Raw genomic sequence first — 18,234 nt, forward strand, 5'->3', positions numbered from 1 at the left:
GGCGACACGAGACCCTTCCTCTCAGCTGCTATTAGGTGTCCAGTTCTTATTATTCTTTAAGGGTTTATTTTATCTATTTGAATGGCAGAGCTAGAGAGAGTGACAGAGATAGAGTCCCCATCTACTGGTCCACCCCAAAAGGCTGCAATGTCTGGAGCTGTGCCAGGCTGAAGCCAGAATCCTGAAACCCCATCCAGGTCTCCCACATGGATGCAGGTGCCAAAATATTTGGCCAATCTTTTGCAGCCTTCCCAGCACATCAGCAGGGCACTGACCGGGAAGTGCAGCAGCCCACTCAGACCAGTGCTCATACGGGACACCAGCAGCTGGGCAGGTGGCTTAAACCCGACAACACTGGCTGCTCAGACCACCTGCAATTGAAATCCTTCCTAAAATGTTTATGTACTAACAAAGATGCAGGAAAGTATATGCCGCTTGCCAGTTTCTTTTCCTTCTTTTTAAAAAAATGTATTTGAAAGACAGGTAAATAGCCTGCAAAAATATATTAAATGAAACCAGAAACATGATTTCTGTTTTCCAGCAGAAGAAAAACTTTTGAAAAATTATGACATATGCACAATAATATGCTAAACCCAGTTCAAACTCATCAAGAACATGCAAATTTATGCTAATAGCAGTTATTTTGCTCAAGTATTGAATATGTCAGCTTGATTAAAGAATAACAAAACTTGTTTAGAAGCTTTAAATTTATATCAAGTGTTCTTCAGAGTCCCTGTGCTGATGAAGAAATTGTATTGGTTTAAAAAAAATCTAATGGTTGACTTGACAGCTTCTCTTTTAGTCCTCAATGCTTAAGAATTACTATTTCAGAAATTCTCAAAAAATCCAATATACTTACCATTCCATTTGTCAAATGTGTAGAAATCAACACCGAGAAATTAAATTACTGCCATTCTTAAAAACGTTAATTTCAAGCTCTGTGCAATAAAAGTGCTAACAAACCTAAACACATGTAAGAAATGAGCTAAAAGCTGGAAAGCTATCCCTTGTATTTTATAAGCATAGTAAAACCTGAGCGAGGTAATTAGCCATCCTAGTGTAACACTGCGTTTTACTGGTTTCCAGGGAGGCTGCTCAGAGCTTGAGCAATAGCCTAATAACATTTTATCACTGTGAAGGCATTCTTGGTTTGCTAGGAGCCCCAGTCAACTAATTTCCTTTAATGACAACTGTACTCTGAATACTAGCATGAGATAGGAAATAATTCTCTTTTATAATAAATAATCTACATTATAATATCATAATAGGGATCAGATGAAATATCTTCAAATGTAGGACCTCAAACTTACAAAATTGGATGCTTTAAGTTTTTTTTTTTTTTTTAAGATTTATTTGTTTTTATTGGAAAGTCAGGTTTAGAGAGACAGATAGATTTTACATCCACTGGTTCACTCCCCAAGTGGCTGGAACTGAGCCGATCCGAGGCCAGGAGCCAGGAGCTTCTTCTGGGTCTCCTACATGGGTGCAGGGTACCAAGTCTTTGGGCCATCCTTTGCTGCTTTCCCAGGCTATAAGCAGGGAGCTGGATGGGAAATGGGCCAGCTTGGCACCAACTCAGCAGAGCCCATGTAGGACCCTGGCACAAGCAAGGCAAGGACTTAGGCTGCTAGGCTACCACACTGGGCCCTCAATGCTTAAGTTTTTTTTTGGTTTGTTTTTATGTGTGCTGGGCCAGGTGAGGCTGCAGATGAGTCAGTTTTAAACTGACTGACCTTACCTTTTTGATGACAGCTGGGTAGTTAACTGCACGGCTTCAAAAGCACACATCACCAGCACAAAGGGGATCAGAATCTGTTTAAAAGAACAACAAATGTTGCCATGGTCAATGGGCACTGGAAACACTTTTTGAAGCAAATATTTGAGTTAGCAGAAATATTTTCAATTTCTCAAATAACTTGTAAATAAACTAGGGAAGAATAAAAACTGAAATAAAAACATGTCTTAAAGAATAGTGATGAAACAATTTAAAAGCTGACATTAGTAATACACAGTGTAACAGATAACAAACATTAATACATATTCCAAAGAGAAGAGGATCACAACTTCAGTTCTGCTTAACTCATTCTGCTAACAACAACGTTCAAAGGATTTCGAGGGTGAGAGGCAAAGGACATAGTTACTAAACACACAGTCTGTAACTGATTCGCAGACCCTTGAACTCCTCTGACTATTACGTGGCTTGGCTGTTTTATTACCGCTTCATTGTTTTGTTTCTAAGTAAATACTAACCAACTTCTGATTATACTTATAATAATTTTGAAAACAGCATGGGGAAATTCATATTGGTTAAAAAATCCATATTAATAGCATACAATGTTAATATTCTAGCTCTTACTTTCCAATGACTCATTTTAAAAAAAACATATAAAAGAGGGTAATATATGAAATATGGGGAACATAAGAAATAACGTTCAAGACTCCCCACGGCCTCCTTGCAGTGAAGGACACACGGCCTCCCTGCAGTGAAGGACACACGGCCTCCTTGCAGTGAAGGACACATGGCCTCCTTGCAGTGAAGGACACACGGCCTCCCTGCAGTGAAGGACATGTGAACAGACTGAGTTCAGGAGGATGGCCTCTTGTGGTCACACCACTCACAGCCATCACGAAAGATTTCTGAGCTGAGATGGAGTTTAACGTGTTCAATTTCTAAGTTGAGTTTTCTTTTTTTTTTTAACTCCTGTTTTTAATTCAAGGTTCAAAAGTTTTTAATAAAAAGATAAAAGAATAACCTCCACTTAAAAGTGTGACTAGAAATTTAAAAAATACTGTTTTGAAATAATTCTACAGAGGATGGGACATGAGAAAATGTTGAATAGTTCTGTAACACTTCTGAAGCATACATTTGTATCAGTACAGTAACAAAAGCACATATCAATCCTAGTAAGAAAACACACATCTTTAACAATTTTTACTTACATGATTTTAACAGCACTTTGGGCAGGTATTAACTGCTTTACTTAAACAAATGTATGCTGTCTATACCAAACGTGCCAGGTACTATGATTAGAGAAACCCAATGACTCTAGGCAAGTCTGGAACACAGAACAAGTGGAACTGTGTCACATCTCTGTGCTGTCAGCATCCAGCGGGTGCTGAGTACTTAACTGAGCACAGCACTCAGCGACGCACGAGGCTCAAGTCATGGTAAAGGTGCATTAAAAGATTATGCAAGAATTTTAAAAATTTTCAAATTTCATTTTCAACAAGTTTTTGGAAGTATCTTTGTATTTGTTGAGAGACTGTATTAACTCCAGGTACACAGATCATGAAAAAGGATGACAACATGTTAACAGGCTCAGGGAACTCTGACTGCTAAGCAGCAACACTGCTTAGGTTACAGCTTCCCTGGGGCTTTCATCGTGCTGGGTAGGATTTTCAGGAACAAACGTGCAATCCTTACTCTACTGAGATAAAAGAGGCCACAAGTAGAGCAACAAGTAGAGCTTGCTACTATGGCGAAGCTGCTGCTTGCGACATCCACCTCATGTTGGAGGGTCTGGTTCAAGTCCTGGTTCTGCTTCCAATCTCAACTTCCTACTAGTGCGCACCTTACAAGGCAGAAGGTAAAGACTCGGGTGGCGGGTCCCGTCACCCACTGATGGACCCAGCCCACGTTCTAGGTTCCTTATTTCAGCCTGGCCTGGCCGGCCCTCAGCTACTGCCTGCATTGGGCAGACAACCAGCAGGAGCATGACAACCCTTTCCCCCTCACTTTCAAATAAAATAAAAACAACCAAGTAAACAATTTTTTTAAAGACCAAAGCAAAAAAAAATTAATCCTAGTTTGAGGCACAGATTGAAGGAATCAACCTCCCATTCAACAGCAGTATCAACACCAACTCTTCCCATAATTTTAATGCCACACTCACACAAAAAGAACAAAAAAAGATATAATAAAGTTTTTAATGCCACATCATGGTATAGAATCTCGATTTCACAATGAGTTCATCATCTTAATCAATCAATACCTTAACAAAAGTAGTAAAACAGAGAACTGACCTTCCACATCATCAGGGCTCCCATCATGAACGGACTAAACACGGTCAGAAAGCAGTAGACAGAGGCGAGATCAAAGCTGGCAATCGGAACACAAAGCAAAAGGAGTCAGAATTCACACCACAAATTTAAAAGGATGCTTCAATGAACTCTCTGAAATCTGCTTCTACTAAAGCAAAGGTGTGTGTTCTATCAAGGAATACTATGAGACTACTAAAATGAATGAGATAAAATTGTATCCACTAGGATATAACAATTCCCAAACTAAAGGAATCAGCGATAAACTCTATAAGAGGTATGACGATCCCAATTTATGTTAGTTTTTTTGCTTTATAAAGATGTAATTTTTGTTTAAAATTACCTGTTAATAGAGGCTATATTTCCAGTTCCAAAAAATGCTGTCACTAAGAAGAAAACCTAAATAGAGTTAAGGAAATGGAAAAAGAATTCACACGAATTCCATTTTTACCATAAGGAAATTTGCTTTCTTACTTAAATATTCATCATGAGTTATTTTAGATGAACTTTTTATCATATCTGGTTGTGAATACATTTTCAAAGAACCAGACTGATAGGGCAATGTGCTGGGAGATCTCCGTCACTTGGCTGTCACTGATTTTGGGGAAGGTTATTTTCCTACTCTCTAACATGAGTAAGTTGGATTTAAAACAGTGACTAGCCCATTGAAAAGGCTTGCTCAAATGTGGGTCACTTTAGTTTTACACAGACACGCAGTAGATAACCACTGAGAAGGAAGCAGGAATCATGGCAACTTTCAGTGAAAATGGACCATTTGGGTTAGTGAACTGGTCCTTAAATACACTCATGCATACATTCATTCAACCAACTACCTAACCAATCAACTTACATTGTCTAGTGTATGTCAGAGACAGAGTGAGACACTAAGACCAGAGCACAGTGATTAAGATCTTAATGATATATAGAAGTACAGGACACATTTTGATGCAAAGTGACACCGGAAAAAATGATTTGAGAAACAGTAAATAGATGTGACAGAAGTTTGGTGGCTGTTTTTATTGAAGTACAGAGAGAGAAATGAGGAAATATGAAGTTAAAGATTGGTGGACAATTATTAATATAAAGCCTTCATCTTTATCATGGCAACAATTTTAGGAGAGTGGCATAATCAAGAAATAGTAGCAATTGTGATATTTGATTTAGACAGACAAATAACAGGGGGCAAGAAATCCAATTAGGGATTTAGTAGTCATGCCAGGGACATGGAAATCTGAACTGGTAGAGAAGGAAATGGGGAATGCAGGGAGGCAGCAGGACATGAAATGAAGTCTGCCAGGGAGAGTGACGTTGGAAAGAAGTGACGAGGTTTGCAGAACACATGCACAGTGTGGTGATTGCAGTATACTACATCATATACTTGAAATCTGGCAAGAGAATTCATCTTAAGTGTTCTCATCACTTAAAAAAGAACACAGAAAACGGCAGCTATGTTGGACAATGTGCATATGTTAATTAGCTTGATTGTGATGGTATTTTACAGCATGTAAATACATCAAAACATCAAGTTGCGCAACCTAAATAAAGACAAAAGGAACCAGTTCCTATAAATTTCTTGAAGCTGGTTAAATCAGTTTTAGAAAGTGAAACTTTATTCTACAATATTTATTGCCTTTCAAACTTCTAGTAACTTTCAAAATATTCCCTCTGTTGTGACCCAAAAACCTTTGTGAGCTGGCTATTATGTAACATAAACTAGGTACAAAATATACATAACAAGATAAAAACTCAGAGTAGACATTCCTTTAAGGGTGAGATGAACTAGGCTGGGGTGGAGCGGAAGGGGACTTCAGGTTTAGTTCTAATGTCGCACCACAAATGTGTGCAGATTTGATAAAATATTAGTTGATGAATGGTAGGGACACACACACACCTGTTTACATCATTCTTTATCCTTTTCTATATGTAAAAAGTTTTTTGTTTTTTTTAATGCAGACTACGGTTGAAAAATAGGTGTTAAGTGGCTCTGGGGTGGTGGCACTATGAAATGATAGCAGATACACCTTCCATAACCTTTTACTCCATTAAATGGGAAGTTACAGCTCCTTTAAAAAAAGATCCCAAGAAAGGATACAAGGAAAAGGGCCCTACGGATGTCATCCAAGCAGAGCTGTCGAAACTGAGTTATATCCATGGAGTAGGAGAATTGCATATTGGTGACCTGGGAGATAATAAGAAACATATTAATATACAACATCCATTGGCCACTTTTACAGTCACCGGCAAATTTACAACAGCTGGGTTCCTGTGCCTGAAACACATTCTGTGTTAACCACACCAAATCAAATCAAACAGAACACCCTAATGATAAGTCTTTGCCCGTCGCTTCCTTACTTTAATAAAATCTGCTGGGGAGAAAACATGTTGCTAGTAAGATACTGAGTAGTATTGTAGTGTTAGTTTATGTGCAGTAAAACTAAGAACTGGGCTCTTAGGCAAATGTCTCACTTTTAAATCTGTATAATTCTTCCCCTTCCAAGCCCCAATTCCCTGAAGTATTCTGATCTTAACACTAAAAGACACAGTAAATATAATGGTCTTCTGTTTCTTTAATCTTCTGTTAATTCTATTTTCAGAGAAACAGTTTAAGATCTGGATTAGGACACAGTCACTAAGATGAAAGAATAAGCATTTTGAATGAGGATGGCCAGAAAGAGAACAACACAGGGAACCTGTCACTGTAAGTTCTGTTTCATAAACTGAATTCTCACAACATTCACGTGTCTGATTAAAACTTTCTGAAGGAGGAAATAAGAGGACATTGTTCCACTCTATATTCCCTCACTTACATTGATGCTTTTAAAAATGTAATCCTCAGGTAATCACTAAGATCCATACTACATCTTGCTACAAAACAATGAAATTGCGTTTTCCAGTTTAAGCAGGTGGCACAGTGGTTAGACAGCCCTTGAGACACCCATAATCCATCCTAGAGCGTGTGGCTCCAGTTCTCTGCTTCTGACACAGCTTCCTGCTAATTAGCACCATGAGAGGCAGCAGCTGATGGCTCTGAACCTGGGTCCCTGTTCTTCAGTTCTGGGCCTCCGGCTTTGGCTGTTGTGAACACTTGGTGACTGAACAGCTACATGGATGATCGCTCTCTGCCTTCCAAATAAGAATTAAAAAACAGCAGAACAACTGTTTCTGTGATAAGTGATGAAAAATTTCCATGCAAATTAATTTGGCTTAATTATTAATGCCAAATAAAATTTGTCAAGAGTCTTTAAACCCTTCAATTTTAAGTAAAAAGAATTTTTCATGAAGTAACAGTGCACCTTCCTTATAGCACAAAGACTGTTTTAATACTCTCAAAGAAATGCAACAATGATTTTGACAAGCTACCTTCTGTTTACATGAAACACCAGATTGCTGTAGTGTCTCTTGTTCCATGTGTATCCAGACAAACATCAAACATGACAATACTAATGGGAAGAGAGCTTCGTACCTAAGGTTGGGAGTGGGGGTGGAGGGAAAGATAGAAATACAAAAAAAAAAAAACAATAAATGAATATGAATTTGAATTTCTAATGAACTCTCTTTAAAATATTTTTGAGAATACTTCTAAGTCAAAATATCACAAAATTTAAATTTTCTGATTGCCAGAAGAAGTAGGAAAGGCAAGTAACGTTTAACTTTTCATTCCAATGCTATGACAGGAAATCTTAAGATAACGACAGGTTTTAAACAGCAGAGTATTTCGAATCATTTATGAAGTGAATGACAGATACATATAAAAGAGAAACTAACATTTAAAACAAAAGTAAAAAAAAAATACTGAGGTAAAACTATTAATACACAAATAACAGCTAGATTGGTATCCCCTACTTTCTATCTGTTAACATCACTTGTTTTCCAATAAATGGGTAAAGTGCAAGAACACAAATCTTTCATGAGAAAATAAAAGGGCTAATAAACACATAAAAAGTTTGACACTACAGATAATCCCTATGGAAATTAAAACAATAGTAAGATATCAAATTCACTTATTGCACTTGCCAATGTATAAGAATAGTGCTGACAAGAATACAACAAAAAAGGAACTCTAATATACTCTATCTAGGAGTACATACTTCTGAAGAGATATTTAATATTACATACGAAGAACAGTGAATATACTCAAGTGCTATAACCAAATTATGTCATTTTTAGGAATTTGCCTTGGCAAAATCATCAGCCATATGTGCTATGATTCCCATTGGACATGCGTGCGCTATTTACAGAAGGGGTGATCAGCAGAGAAGCTACACTCCCATAGGGGAGCGAGCACCAAACACTCGAAGGCTGGACTGCAACATCTGATCCACCACAAAAATAAAACGAAAACACCAGTGACTGAGCAGAAAGGAGCACTTGGGGGTCGAGAAAGTGCCTCTAAATCACTCAGTATCTGAGATTCAGAAAATCCAAGCATGTGAATAGACCCTATATATGTGACACAAAAACAAAGGAAAAATGATCACGAGCTGATGCATTCTTCCAAGGCGAATGCTGCCCTATTTCGGAAAAAGTGCTCCAGTTTTTCACGCCAAAGTGCTGTGTGATGGTATTTATTCTGCGTAAATCACCGGTTTACTTATGTGCATCACCTGCTAGTTCACAAAATCTTTGAAAAGAATCTGTTGATATTTCACGCATGCAGATCCAGCTTACCAACAGAATTTACTCAATAAGTTACTGACTGAATTAGAAGTTAATAAACTAAAGAAACCCTTATTTCCCTTTGTTTCCCAATTATTAAACCCCGTGGCAATATAGCACAATTTCTGAGACTATGAGAAAACAGAAGAAACAAAATTTTAATGATTTCTAATGGTGAGTATATTATAAAAAAGGACAGAGCAGCACATGTGCCATGGTTAACTCTATTTTAACACAACAGATACAATGCTAAGACTGAAAGAAAACATTCTGGCACATCAACAGGAACAGAGCTGGTAAATGCTTAATCTCCCGTACACTTCCTGGTAAAACTAATTTCACAATGACTTAAAAAAATAAAATAAAACCAGATTTAGAATCCCTATGTCCTGGCCATTCTTGACACTTCAGGTTCGCCTCCCTGAGCCCTCAGCAGCACCAACTGAATGCTCCCCTTCAAAAACTTTCTCTAGTCATTCTTCCTATCTCACAATTTATAACTGAACTCACACTAACTTACCTGTTTCACTGTAATTTTATAACACTATAAAATAAAATACGGTCCTTTGTTACAGCAATTTACAACTATATTGCATGCTTGTAATGCAGTAATTGGCCTCTCTATATGTCTGTACGTGGGAGATATATATTAAAAAAAAGTACCCACTGGCTAACTGAATCACGACAGCAAATGTGCATTTAGAGCAACTGGATCATAATTTTTCAAAAAAAATTTCCAGTTATATAGATTCCATAGTCCTACAAATATTGCTACATTTTCTTTCACAGATTATATATTTTGTAAAATGTGGATGAACAAATTAAATAATCTTCTGGGATGTTAGGTCTTAATGTAATCGATATTTTGTATAAAGTCTGGGTATCTGAATTAACAAACCAAAAGATCAATCAAATGTCACGATAAGCTCAGCGGGAATATAACCAACCCTCGTGAGACCTGGCTCTGCGGTCTCACCCACTTTCCTCCAGTCCTTGACTCTTCGAACCCTTATCAAATCTATACAATTAAAAAAAGATACCGTAAACTTGTCTACTGATTTATATAGAGTACCCCAGGTTGTTTAAAATAGTGATGCTGGGCCATAAAAGGTGGACTATGCTTTACAAAACTGATTTAACACTGAAAATCTACACCCCTGAAATGCAGACTACACTGCTCCAAGACATCCTTTTCAAGTTTTTACAAAGCTACATTGTTTCAAATGTTGAATAATATATATCTTAATGAATTCATTATTAAGGTTATATTCAGCATGAATATTCAAATTTTAGCATGAACTTTAATGTTTCAAACTTCCCCAAATTAGTATGTTGACAAAATTCCGTTTTGGTATTACTGTGACTATTAAAAAGTTAGCACTTAAAACATCATTAGACTTATCTCCAACAAAAGGTACAAGATTAGCTCACTTCACACTATGAAAGTTTTCTCACTCAAAATGAAACTTCTATTATCTTTCCTTTTTTCACTCATTTCTAACATAGCAAAACAAACCTATTTCTAGGTATGTTTACAGTTTTTAATCTACTATACATCCTTTGCTTACTACTTTAGAATTTGGAGGTTCAAAGAAAAGTGCCTACTGATTTTTAAGACTGTGTACTAGTATATATTTCTGACCCTCTTTTTAAAAAAAGATTTAGTTATTTGAAAGACACAATTATAGAGAGAAAGATAGAGAAGAAAGGAGAGAGTGAGAGAGAAAGAGAGAATCATATCAAGCTACTAGATTTCTTTCTTTTTCATTTTTTTGTTTTGTCTTTGGTAAGAAAATTTAAATCTTAAATAAAAATTATTTATTCTGTGAAAATATTCTGAAAGTTCCAAGAATCAAAGAAATATTTGGAATATAATACAAGAGTAAAAATATTACATTCAAAGAATGGATAAATCAAAGTATAGTTTAAAATGCATGAAACACGCAACAGAAATTTAGACCTGAAATTCTTCCAAAGTGATTCAGAATTTTCCAACATTGTAACAAAATGAAATTCCAGCAACTTCAAGATACATAGACAGACAGACAACAGGCAATATTATAAGAAAAGTAAGAAAAACAAAATAGATGTTTTACAACCATTCATGAATAGCATATACAGAATAAAAAAACAATTTTAATTTATCCCCAAGGTTTTATAGGCATTTTTCATTTCCACAAGTTAATAGAGAAAATGTTGAGATATTGTTTAAGATTTGGTACTATAAAATTAAATGTTTAAAAAGTTGATACCCTGTGCTTAGAAGCAGGTAGGTTGACATCAGGGAAAGAAGTATGCTCAACAATCGCTGGAAGAGAACTGGAGAACTCAGCAGGGGCACAACCAACGAAGAGGCTGCAAGGGAACAAAGCACGGTGTCTGTTAGTGCAGTTCTGGCACTCAGGGTTTGCATAACCTTCAATAACCTAAGGCCACATCAGCATTTTTAATTAAAACTACATTTTATAGTTCAGTTCAAATAACTGGGTTTTTTTCCCAATTCAGCCCAGATTATTCTATATTACCTCCTAAATCAATCATTAATTTGCTAGTGAAATTAAATACATTATGATTCAGCCACTCTTCTCTTCAATTAGTTCAAAGGCCACTTATTCAACAGAAGCTGATTTTTCCTAATCCCCTCTCCATTCTTGTTATGTCACTGGGAAAATGTGGAACTAGGGCAGAATGACTTCACTGGCCGCCAGCGCTGCGGTAAGTACACTCTTAATTAAGTGAAGTGATCTTTTCTCCCAGAGTAAGGAAACCAGCCCCTGCAGGGGCGGCAGTGGGGAAGGGCAGATGCAGAGCGAGGGCACGTGCATCACTTCCTAACCTTGGGTCTCTAGAGCATGGTGATTCGGGCTGGAAATGTTTACTAGTTTTTAGCTGTGGGGTCAGTTTGCTATGCCATCTGAGAAGTTTGCTTATCTGAAAAGAGACACTAGTTACTGTGAGGATTAAACATAAATTCTCCTGTAAAACAGTCCCAAGAATACTGCCTGCCACGGTGCTAAGGTGACTGCTAACTGCTATTATTATCATTACTACTATCATTAAGCTAAATGTAGACACTTTTACTCAAAGTCAAGTCACTGCAAGGTTTAAAACGATGTAGATTATACTCCCAGTGTTAATACTCTTAGATGAACAGTTTCTGACTTTCTTCAGACGTGAAGTTCCAATAATATACTACTATTTGACACATATTTTACCTGGAAGAAATAACTTTTCATTTTATAAGACATAATCACTATTTTAAAACAGTTCAAGTGAGACTGCTTCTGTGAAAATGTAAATATTTCCTAGCTTTGCTTTTCATCATTTAGAGGAGTGATAAGGTGAGGAGGGTAAGTAAGAATCCTTTAAATTAGAAACTGTTTCATAAACTATTACCCATTGGGGTCTAGCATGCTTGTAAAACACTCGTTGGAGCTCGCCTATAGGGCAGCGCCTGGAAGAGATTACTGCAGAAACTGATGCCTTACAAACGAGGTGACTGCTTTATGTCTCACACCATTTGGTAGGTATTACCTAGTACTGAGTTCTACCAATCCCCAGGAGAAAAGTTTTTGTTTAAAATATATACTAGCATTACAGTACAGTGGATAAAGTTGCATCATGCAACTCTGGCATCCAAAATGCCAGCAGTTCAAGTCCTGGCTGCTCCACTTCCGAGTCAGCTCCCTGCTAATGACTTGGGAAAAGTGGCAAAAGATGGCCCAAGTGCTTGGTCCCCTGCTACCCATGTGGGAGATCTGGTGTGTAGGGCAAAACCCTGCTGAATACAAAAGTCAGACATAAAATACAGTGACTCAAAAAGGCTAAAAATAAAGCAACAGAACAGCCAAATGGAAGCAGTAAGAAACCCAAGGTTGCAATTTTGACACTGAACAAAGTACACTTTGGATCAAAAACAATAATCAAGGCTAAGGACACCTTACATTGTTAATAATCACATTCCACAACGATGATTTAACAGTTACAAGTATTTCCTCTAAACAACACAGCAGTTGCCTATATAAGACAAAATTAGAGCAAATACAAAGAGAAATATATAGAAACTTGCTGATGACAGTACACTCTAACACAGTGCTTTCAATGTAAGAGAGGACAATGTGCAAAAAAAAAAAAAAGCAAGTAAGAATGGGAAAGAACATAACTTCGTAACAAAAGAGACATTTCTGATGTATGTTACACATTACACTTCTCAAGTATATAAAGAACATTCCCCCAAGCTGATCACATGCACTATGGCACAGAGAAAAATAAGTAGTTTCCACAAGCTAAAAAATCATAAACACTCGGATACATGAGGGATGGGCATTTGGCATGGCATGTAAGACGCAAGCTAGGATATCTGTACTTCATTCTGGAACGACTGGCTGGGTTTGAGCCCAGCCTTTGTTTCCAGCTTCCTGTTGATACAGATCCTAGCAGGCAGGAGATGATGGCTCAGATAACTGGGCCTTCGCTCTCCAGGAGGAAGCTCTAGATTGAGTTTCCAGCTTCTGGCTTCAGCTTGGCCCAACCACAGCCACAGCAGACACTGGGGAGTCTGTGTCTGTCTCTCTCTCGTCTGTCAAAGACAAATTCATTAACTAATTAAAAGTATTTCCACCTGGAAATTAAAGTACCTCCTTAAGCAACTTTAGGTGAAAGTAGAAACATTTAAAGTACGGAATTACAATAATGAGTTTATGGAATGCATTCACAGTAGTGCTGCTCAGAGGGGGAGCCACACCTTGAGCAAATAAAAGAAAAATGAGAGAATGGAAACAACTGAAATTCAAAAAACAAGATTCCAAAAAGTGCTGGAGGGAAAAAAAACCAATTTATAGAAAACAGTTAATTTACAGAAAACAGTAATTTAATAGATTCCAATTCTTTTTTTAATTTTTTATTTATTTGATGGTAATTACAGGGTTGACCAGGGTGGAAAGGATTAAGGACAAGGGAAATGGGGGTGAAATCCCCAGTGCCTGCGGTGGCTGTGGTTGGGCCAACCTGAAGCCTTTTACTATTACTCACCATCTTAGCAAAGACAGCTAGAACAATCTCATTAGCTCCATAGATGCTGAAAAACTGACAAAATTCCACATCCATTTCTAAGATATCAGAATAAAACAGGAATGCATGTACTTTCTTTAACATGAGAAATGTTTACTGCAATGCAAAGCAATTGTAGTGCTGATGTCTAATACTATTCCTTTACTAAAAAGAGCCATGATACTCAGATAATGAACTGATTCTACAACTAAGGCAGGAAGGATACAAGTAGGCTTAAAATACCTTATTAATGTCAGAAAATACTAGTGCTCAAAAAATTATGACGCAGAAGTGATAAGCCTGGGACAATTTGATCATGAAGTTACCAACAATAATGAATTTAAATTTTTTGAGAAAAAGAACTCGTGAGTCCACATCAGTTTAAAGAGGAAAGTGAATGAATGAGTAGGAAGGAAGGATACAATTTTAGAGTAGAATGCTGACTTGCTGATGTATACAAGATGCATACAAGCAGGAAGCAGAAAACCATCGATTCGTAGCCATCATTCACAGAATGGATCAGGAAAGAATTATGAATGAACACCAAATCCAGGTACAATCTTAAGAGAATGCTTTTTGATGGTCTTAAGATAGAGCACGTAGCTTCCTACAATAGCTTATTAATAGTTGTATGAGGAGAAAAAGACAAACTACTAAATCTACAATGGAAAAGCCAAACAACACTTTGATGGGGGATGCAAAACTCACCTCAGGAAGGAGGGCCAAATCTGATCTAAGCAGATACAGAATTCGATTAGGTATAACCTCAACTTAAACACAAGGAAACACCGAATAAACACAAATTAACAGTCTGGATACGGGAGTGAGGTGGGGTTAGGGCACAGCAATTGACCTTGTTCAAAATGTCAACGTCTTAAAAAACAAAGGAAAAAGCCATATTTTACTTAATCAACCAAAAAAAAAAATGACAAAACAGGTTAAAAATGTTGAATCAACAAAATGTTTCAAAAACTTCATACATTTATCCACATACTTAAAACCCATAGGGAAAAGGTCAAGTATGCAAGTCAAAGTTGGTTTCTCGTCATTCCTACAATGTTCTATATCTTGATCTTTCTACAAGTTTTAAAAATGAGATCTAATGAGAAGTACACAAAGTCTGTATTCCTCATTTTAGCTTTCACTGTAGATTGTTCCTTGGCGGGCTAGAAACCAGTCGGCCTTACAAAGAAGTGAGGATGTGTGGTGTTACAGCCGGGCTACCAGCGGTATTTACGTGCATCTAATCTCTGATGTGTCATCTTCTGCACATTGTTTATCTGCTGCTGTGTGCTACAGATAGAGTTATTCAGCATAACATAAAGACTTCTTACAATATTATATCTCCTAGTCATAATTTTGGGTTTTTCTATGGATTTGAAAACATGACATACAACAGGTCGTCGTGGTCACCTGACTGGAATGCTAGCTCCTTTCTGTCCCCACAAGACATAAGCTCCAATAGAACAGAGACTTGATCCGTCTTCATTAGTCTCAGGGAACAGGGCAATGCCACAGCATCATATTCACGCTACAGATTTCCAATATGAAACAGCAGTTATTGATACTGCTCATGCAGATGAATGTAATATGTAATTTCATTAAGATAATAAAAAAGGGAAGAAGGCCTGTAGAATTCCCATAATGAAATGAAGCTGTGTAATGAAAATTAAATATTATACACACAAAGACATACACATGGAGGTCTTAAGAAGTTCTTGAAAAATGAACTATTATGAAAAATGTATTATGAAAAAATTATATGTGGATTTCAATTTTTATGTGTCAAAGTAAATGTATATTTTACTTCCATTTTCCATGAACATTTTCATTTTTTTAAAGACTGATTTTTTTTTAATTTGAAAGGCAGAGTTACACAGAGAGAAGGAGAGAGAGAACAAAAGAGAGAGAAAAAGATCTATCATTCTCTGGCGCACACCCCATACGGCCACAAAGACCAAGCCTAGGCCAGACTAAAGCTGGGAGCTTCAGCCAGGTCTCCCATGTGGCTGCCAGAAGCCCAAGAACTCAGGTCAACTTCTGCAATTATCCCAGTTGCTTTAGCAGGCAGCTTGATTGGAAGTAGAGCAGGTGGGACATGAACCATTACCCACAGGAGATGCTGGTATCTGAGTTGGTTGCTTTACCTACTGGGCCACAACGCTGTTCATTCCACAAACTTTTTGGAGTGTCCATGTACATAAAATGGTATCAGTTATTTCTCAAGAATAGCTTACACTTACATATTGACCAAAGAGTTTGTAAAATGAATAACCCCCAAATTGAGTACATATATGTTTTATTCCTGTTGCTGCATATTTAAGCCTCTACTAAAGCTTTAAGTACAATTTAAGAAAAAATATTCCTACGTCTTCATCTTCTTTTTTAAGGGGAAGTTCTGTTCAAATAAGTTTTTCTTGTCAACAGGATGAACAACAAAAACTAGATAGAAAAAAGATTCAATTGCAAGTCAGATAATGTTCAGTTATAACAAAGTATTTTTTTGAAATGAAAAACTTGGACTTAATTAAAGCTTGATTTTTGTCTTGCTCAGGAAGAAAAATCTAGATTCTTAAATATGTATGACTGAGTGTGTTTGCTTTAGTTACTCTACCAATCTTAGGAATATTAAAGCAGGAAAAAAAAAAAAGGAAGGATGGGCTTGGCCTAGTAGTTAAGATTCCCCATCCCCTATGAGTTTGGATTCCAGCATGTGCTCCTGGCTCCACCTTCCTGCTAATGCAGCCCCTGCCAAGCAGCATCATGTCTAAAAGAACTGGCTTCCTGCCACACCTGTGGGTGATCTGGACTGAGTTCCCGCCCCCAGATTCAGCCTGATTCAGTATGGGTGATGCGTGCACTTGGGGATGGCAGCTCTCTTGGCCTCTCTATCTCTGTCTTTGTCTCCCAAAAAATCTTTTACACTAAAATGTGTGTTATATCTGGGAAGTGACTAAACAATGTTATTCTCACAAAAAGAAATACAGACAAAATTCAACTATCTTTATTCTATTTTTTAAAAAGATTTACTTATTTTTAATGGGAAGTCAGATTTACAGAAAGAAAGCTCTTTTATTGCTGCTTCACTCCTCAAGTGGCCGCATCAGCTAGAGTTGAGCCCATCTGAAGCCAGGAGTCTGTTCTAGGTCTCCCACAAGGGTGCAGTGGCCCAAGACTTTGGGCCATCCTCTACTGCTTTCCCAGGCCACAAGAAGGGAGCAGAAGGGAAGTGCAGCAGCTGGGATATGAACTGGCGTCTATATGGGACCCCAGCAGATGCAAGGCAAGGACTTTAGCAACTACGGTATTATATTGGCCCTTCTTAGTCTATTTTTAAGAACAGAGCATTTGTGTATTATACAAAAATAAAGCATAAAACACTTCTTCATAAAATTCCCTTTGCTTCTGGAATCATTCAGTAGATTTTTCAAACATGTTTCTTATTAGATAATAGTTTATTGATTAATCCTTATTACATAACTGCTTTATAAGAATTACAATTTTATCAAATTCTATCAAAAGAAAATTAATAACTTATAATTACTATTTTCCTATAACAAAATTACTTCTTTCAATAATAGAGACACAATGGATCATTTTAAGATAAATGATGGGACATAAAAAACACTGATTGATGTGGCTGCTTACCCAACATTGTCCAGCTCAGAATTTGATTGGTGAAAGGCAGTCCTTGCTTCCTGAGTAAACTACCATGGGTACTGTACACAACGTACATGGAAAGCATTGTGCTCAGAATCTGAAAACATCAAACAGGTAAATGTAGAAACAACATACCTGAGAGACGTAGAGAGATGCTGGGGATAAATACAAAGTGGCCAAAATGCTACTAAAATTGGACAGTCTCAGGTTATCATGGCAAAGGCGAAGAGAACTCCTGAACTAAGTCAAGATCCTCCTGCACAAACATGAAATGGGGCATTTTATACTTTTCACAGGGCTTTGGCATATACTACCGTACTGTTTCTATTGAGAAGTACTTGACATTTTCAGAAATCATGGAAATGAAGAGGGTGATGGACGTACAGAGTGTAGTGTAAATGGATGTGTATTTGACAACGTAATTATAAGCATCAATTCATTCAATATACTTTTCTAGCCTAATTATTTACCTGGCTCTGGGAGTTCCAGGAGTACAGATATTTTTCAGAGAATAGTTATGAACTAGTAAAGCTTCAAACTACATGTGTAGGCTGGTGGCCTGTTTTTATAAATATACACAATAAATTTATTATTTTGTATGCTATTTTTATTATATGATATCGGTCTTTGCATGACACTACAATCAAGCCGTAGACCATCAGTCTAACATATTTACTATCAGGCTCCTTAGAAAAATGTCTGATGGACCCGAACCTATTGAATGAACTGCCATTTTAAGAAATTAACTAACTATGACTATGAATAAAGAAGTTCTTTTGGAGATCAGATTATCAGCCTCATCACCAGCCAAATCCTAGAGACACACTGAAT

At 37.1% G+C, this 18,234-nt stretch overlaps 1 protein-coding gene across 1 annotated transcript in view; it reads right to left on the reverse strand.

Moving 5' to 3' along the window:
• The window catches only part of PIGN (phosphatidylinositol glycan anchor biosynthesis class N), a 93,861-nt gene that overhangs the window by 21,385 nt on the left and 54,242 nt on the right, over positions 1–18,234 (reverse strand). The window contains exons 20-26 of the mRNA XM_040985074.1: positions 17,392–17,500; positions 10,947–11,049; positions 7,399–7,501; positions 6,131–6,217; positions 4,382–4,437; positions 4,024–4,099; positions 1,739–1,812 (exon numbers count right to left, since the gene is read on the reverse strand). Of these exons, the coding sequence (XP_040841008.1) occupies positions 1,739–1,812; positions 4,024–4,099; positions 4,382–4,437; positions 6,131–6,217; positions 7,399–7,501; positions 10,947–11,049; positions 17,392–17,500 (608 nt within the window). The remainder of the gene's footprint in view (positions 1–1,738; positions 1,813–4,023; positions 4,100–4,381; positions 4,438–6,130; positions 6,218–7,398; positions 7,502–10,946; positions 11,050–17,391; positions 17,501–18,234) is intronic.

Source organism: Ochotona curzoniae, unplaced genomic scaffold (assembly GCF_017591425.1).
Source record: "Ochotona curzoniae isolate NIBS_2020 unplaced genomic scaffold, NIBS_Ocur_1.0 contig_43, whole genome shotgun sequence".
Taxonomy (NCBI): domain Eukaryota; kingdom Metazoa; phylum Chordata; class Mammalia; order Lagomorpha; family Ochotonidae; genus Ochotona; species Ochotona curzoniae.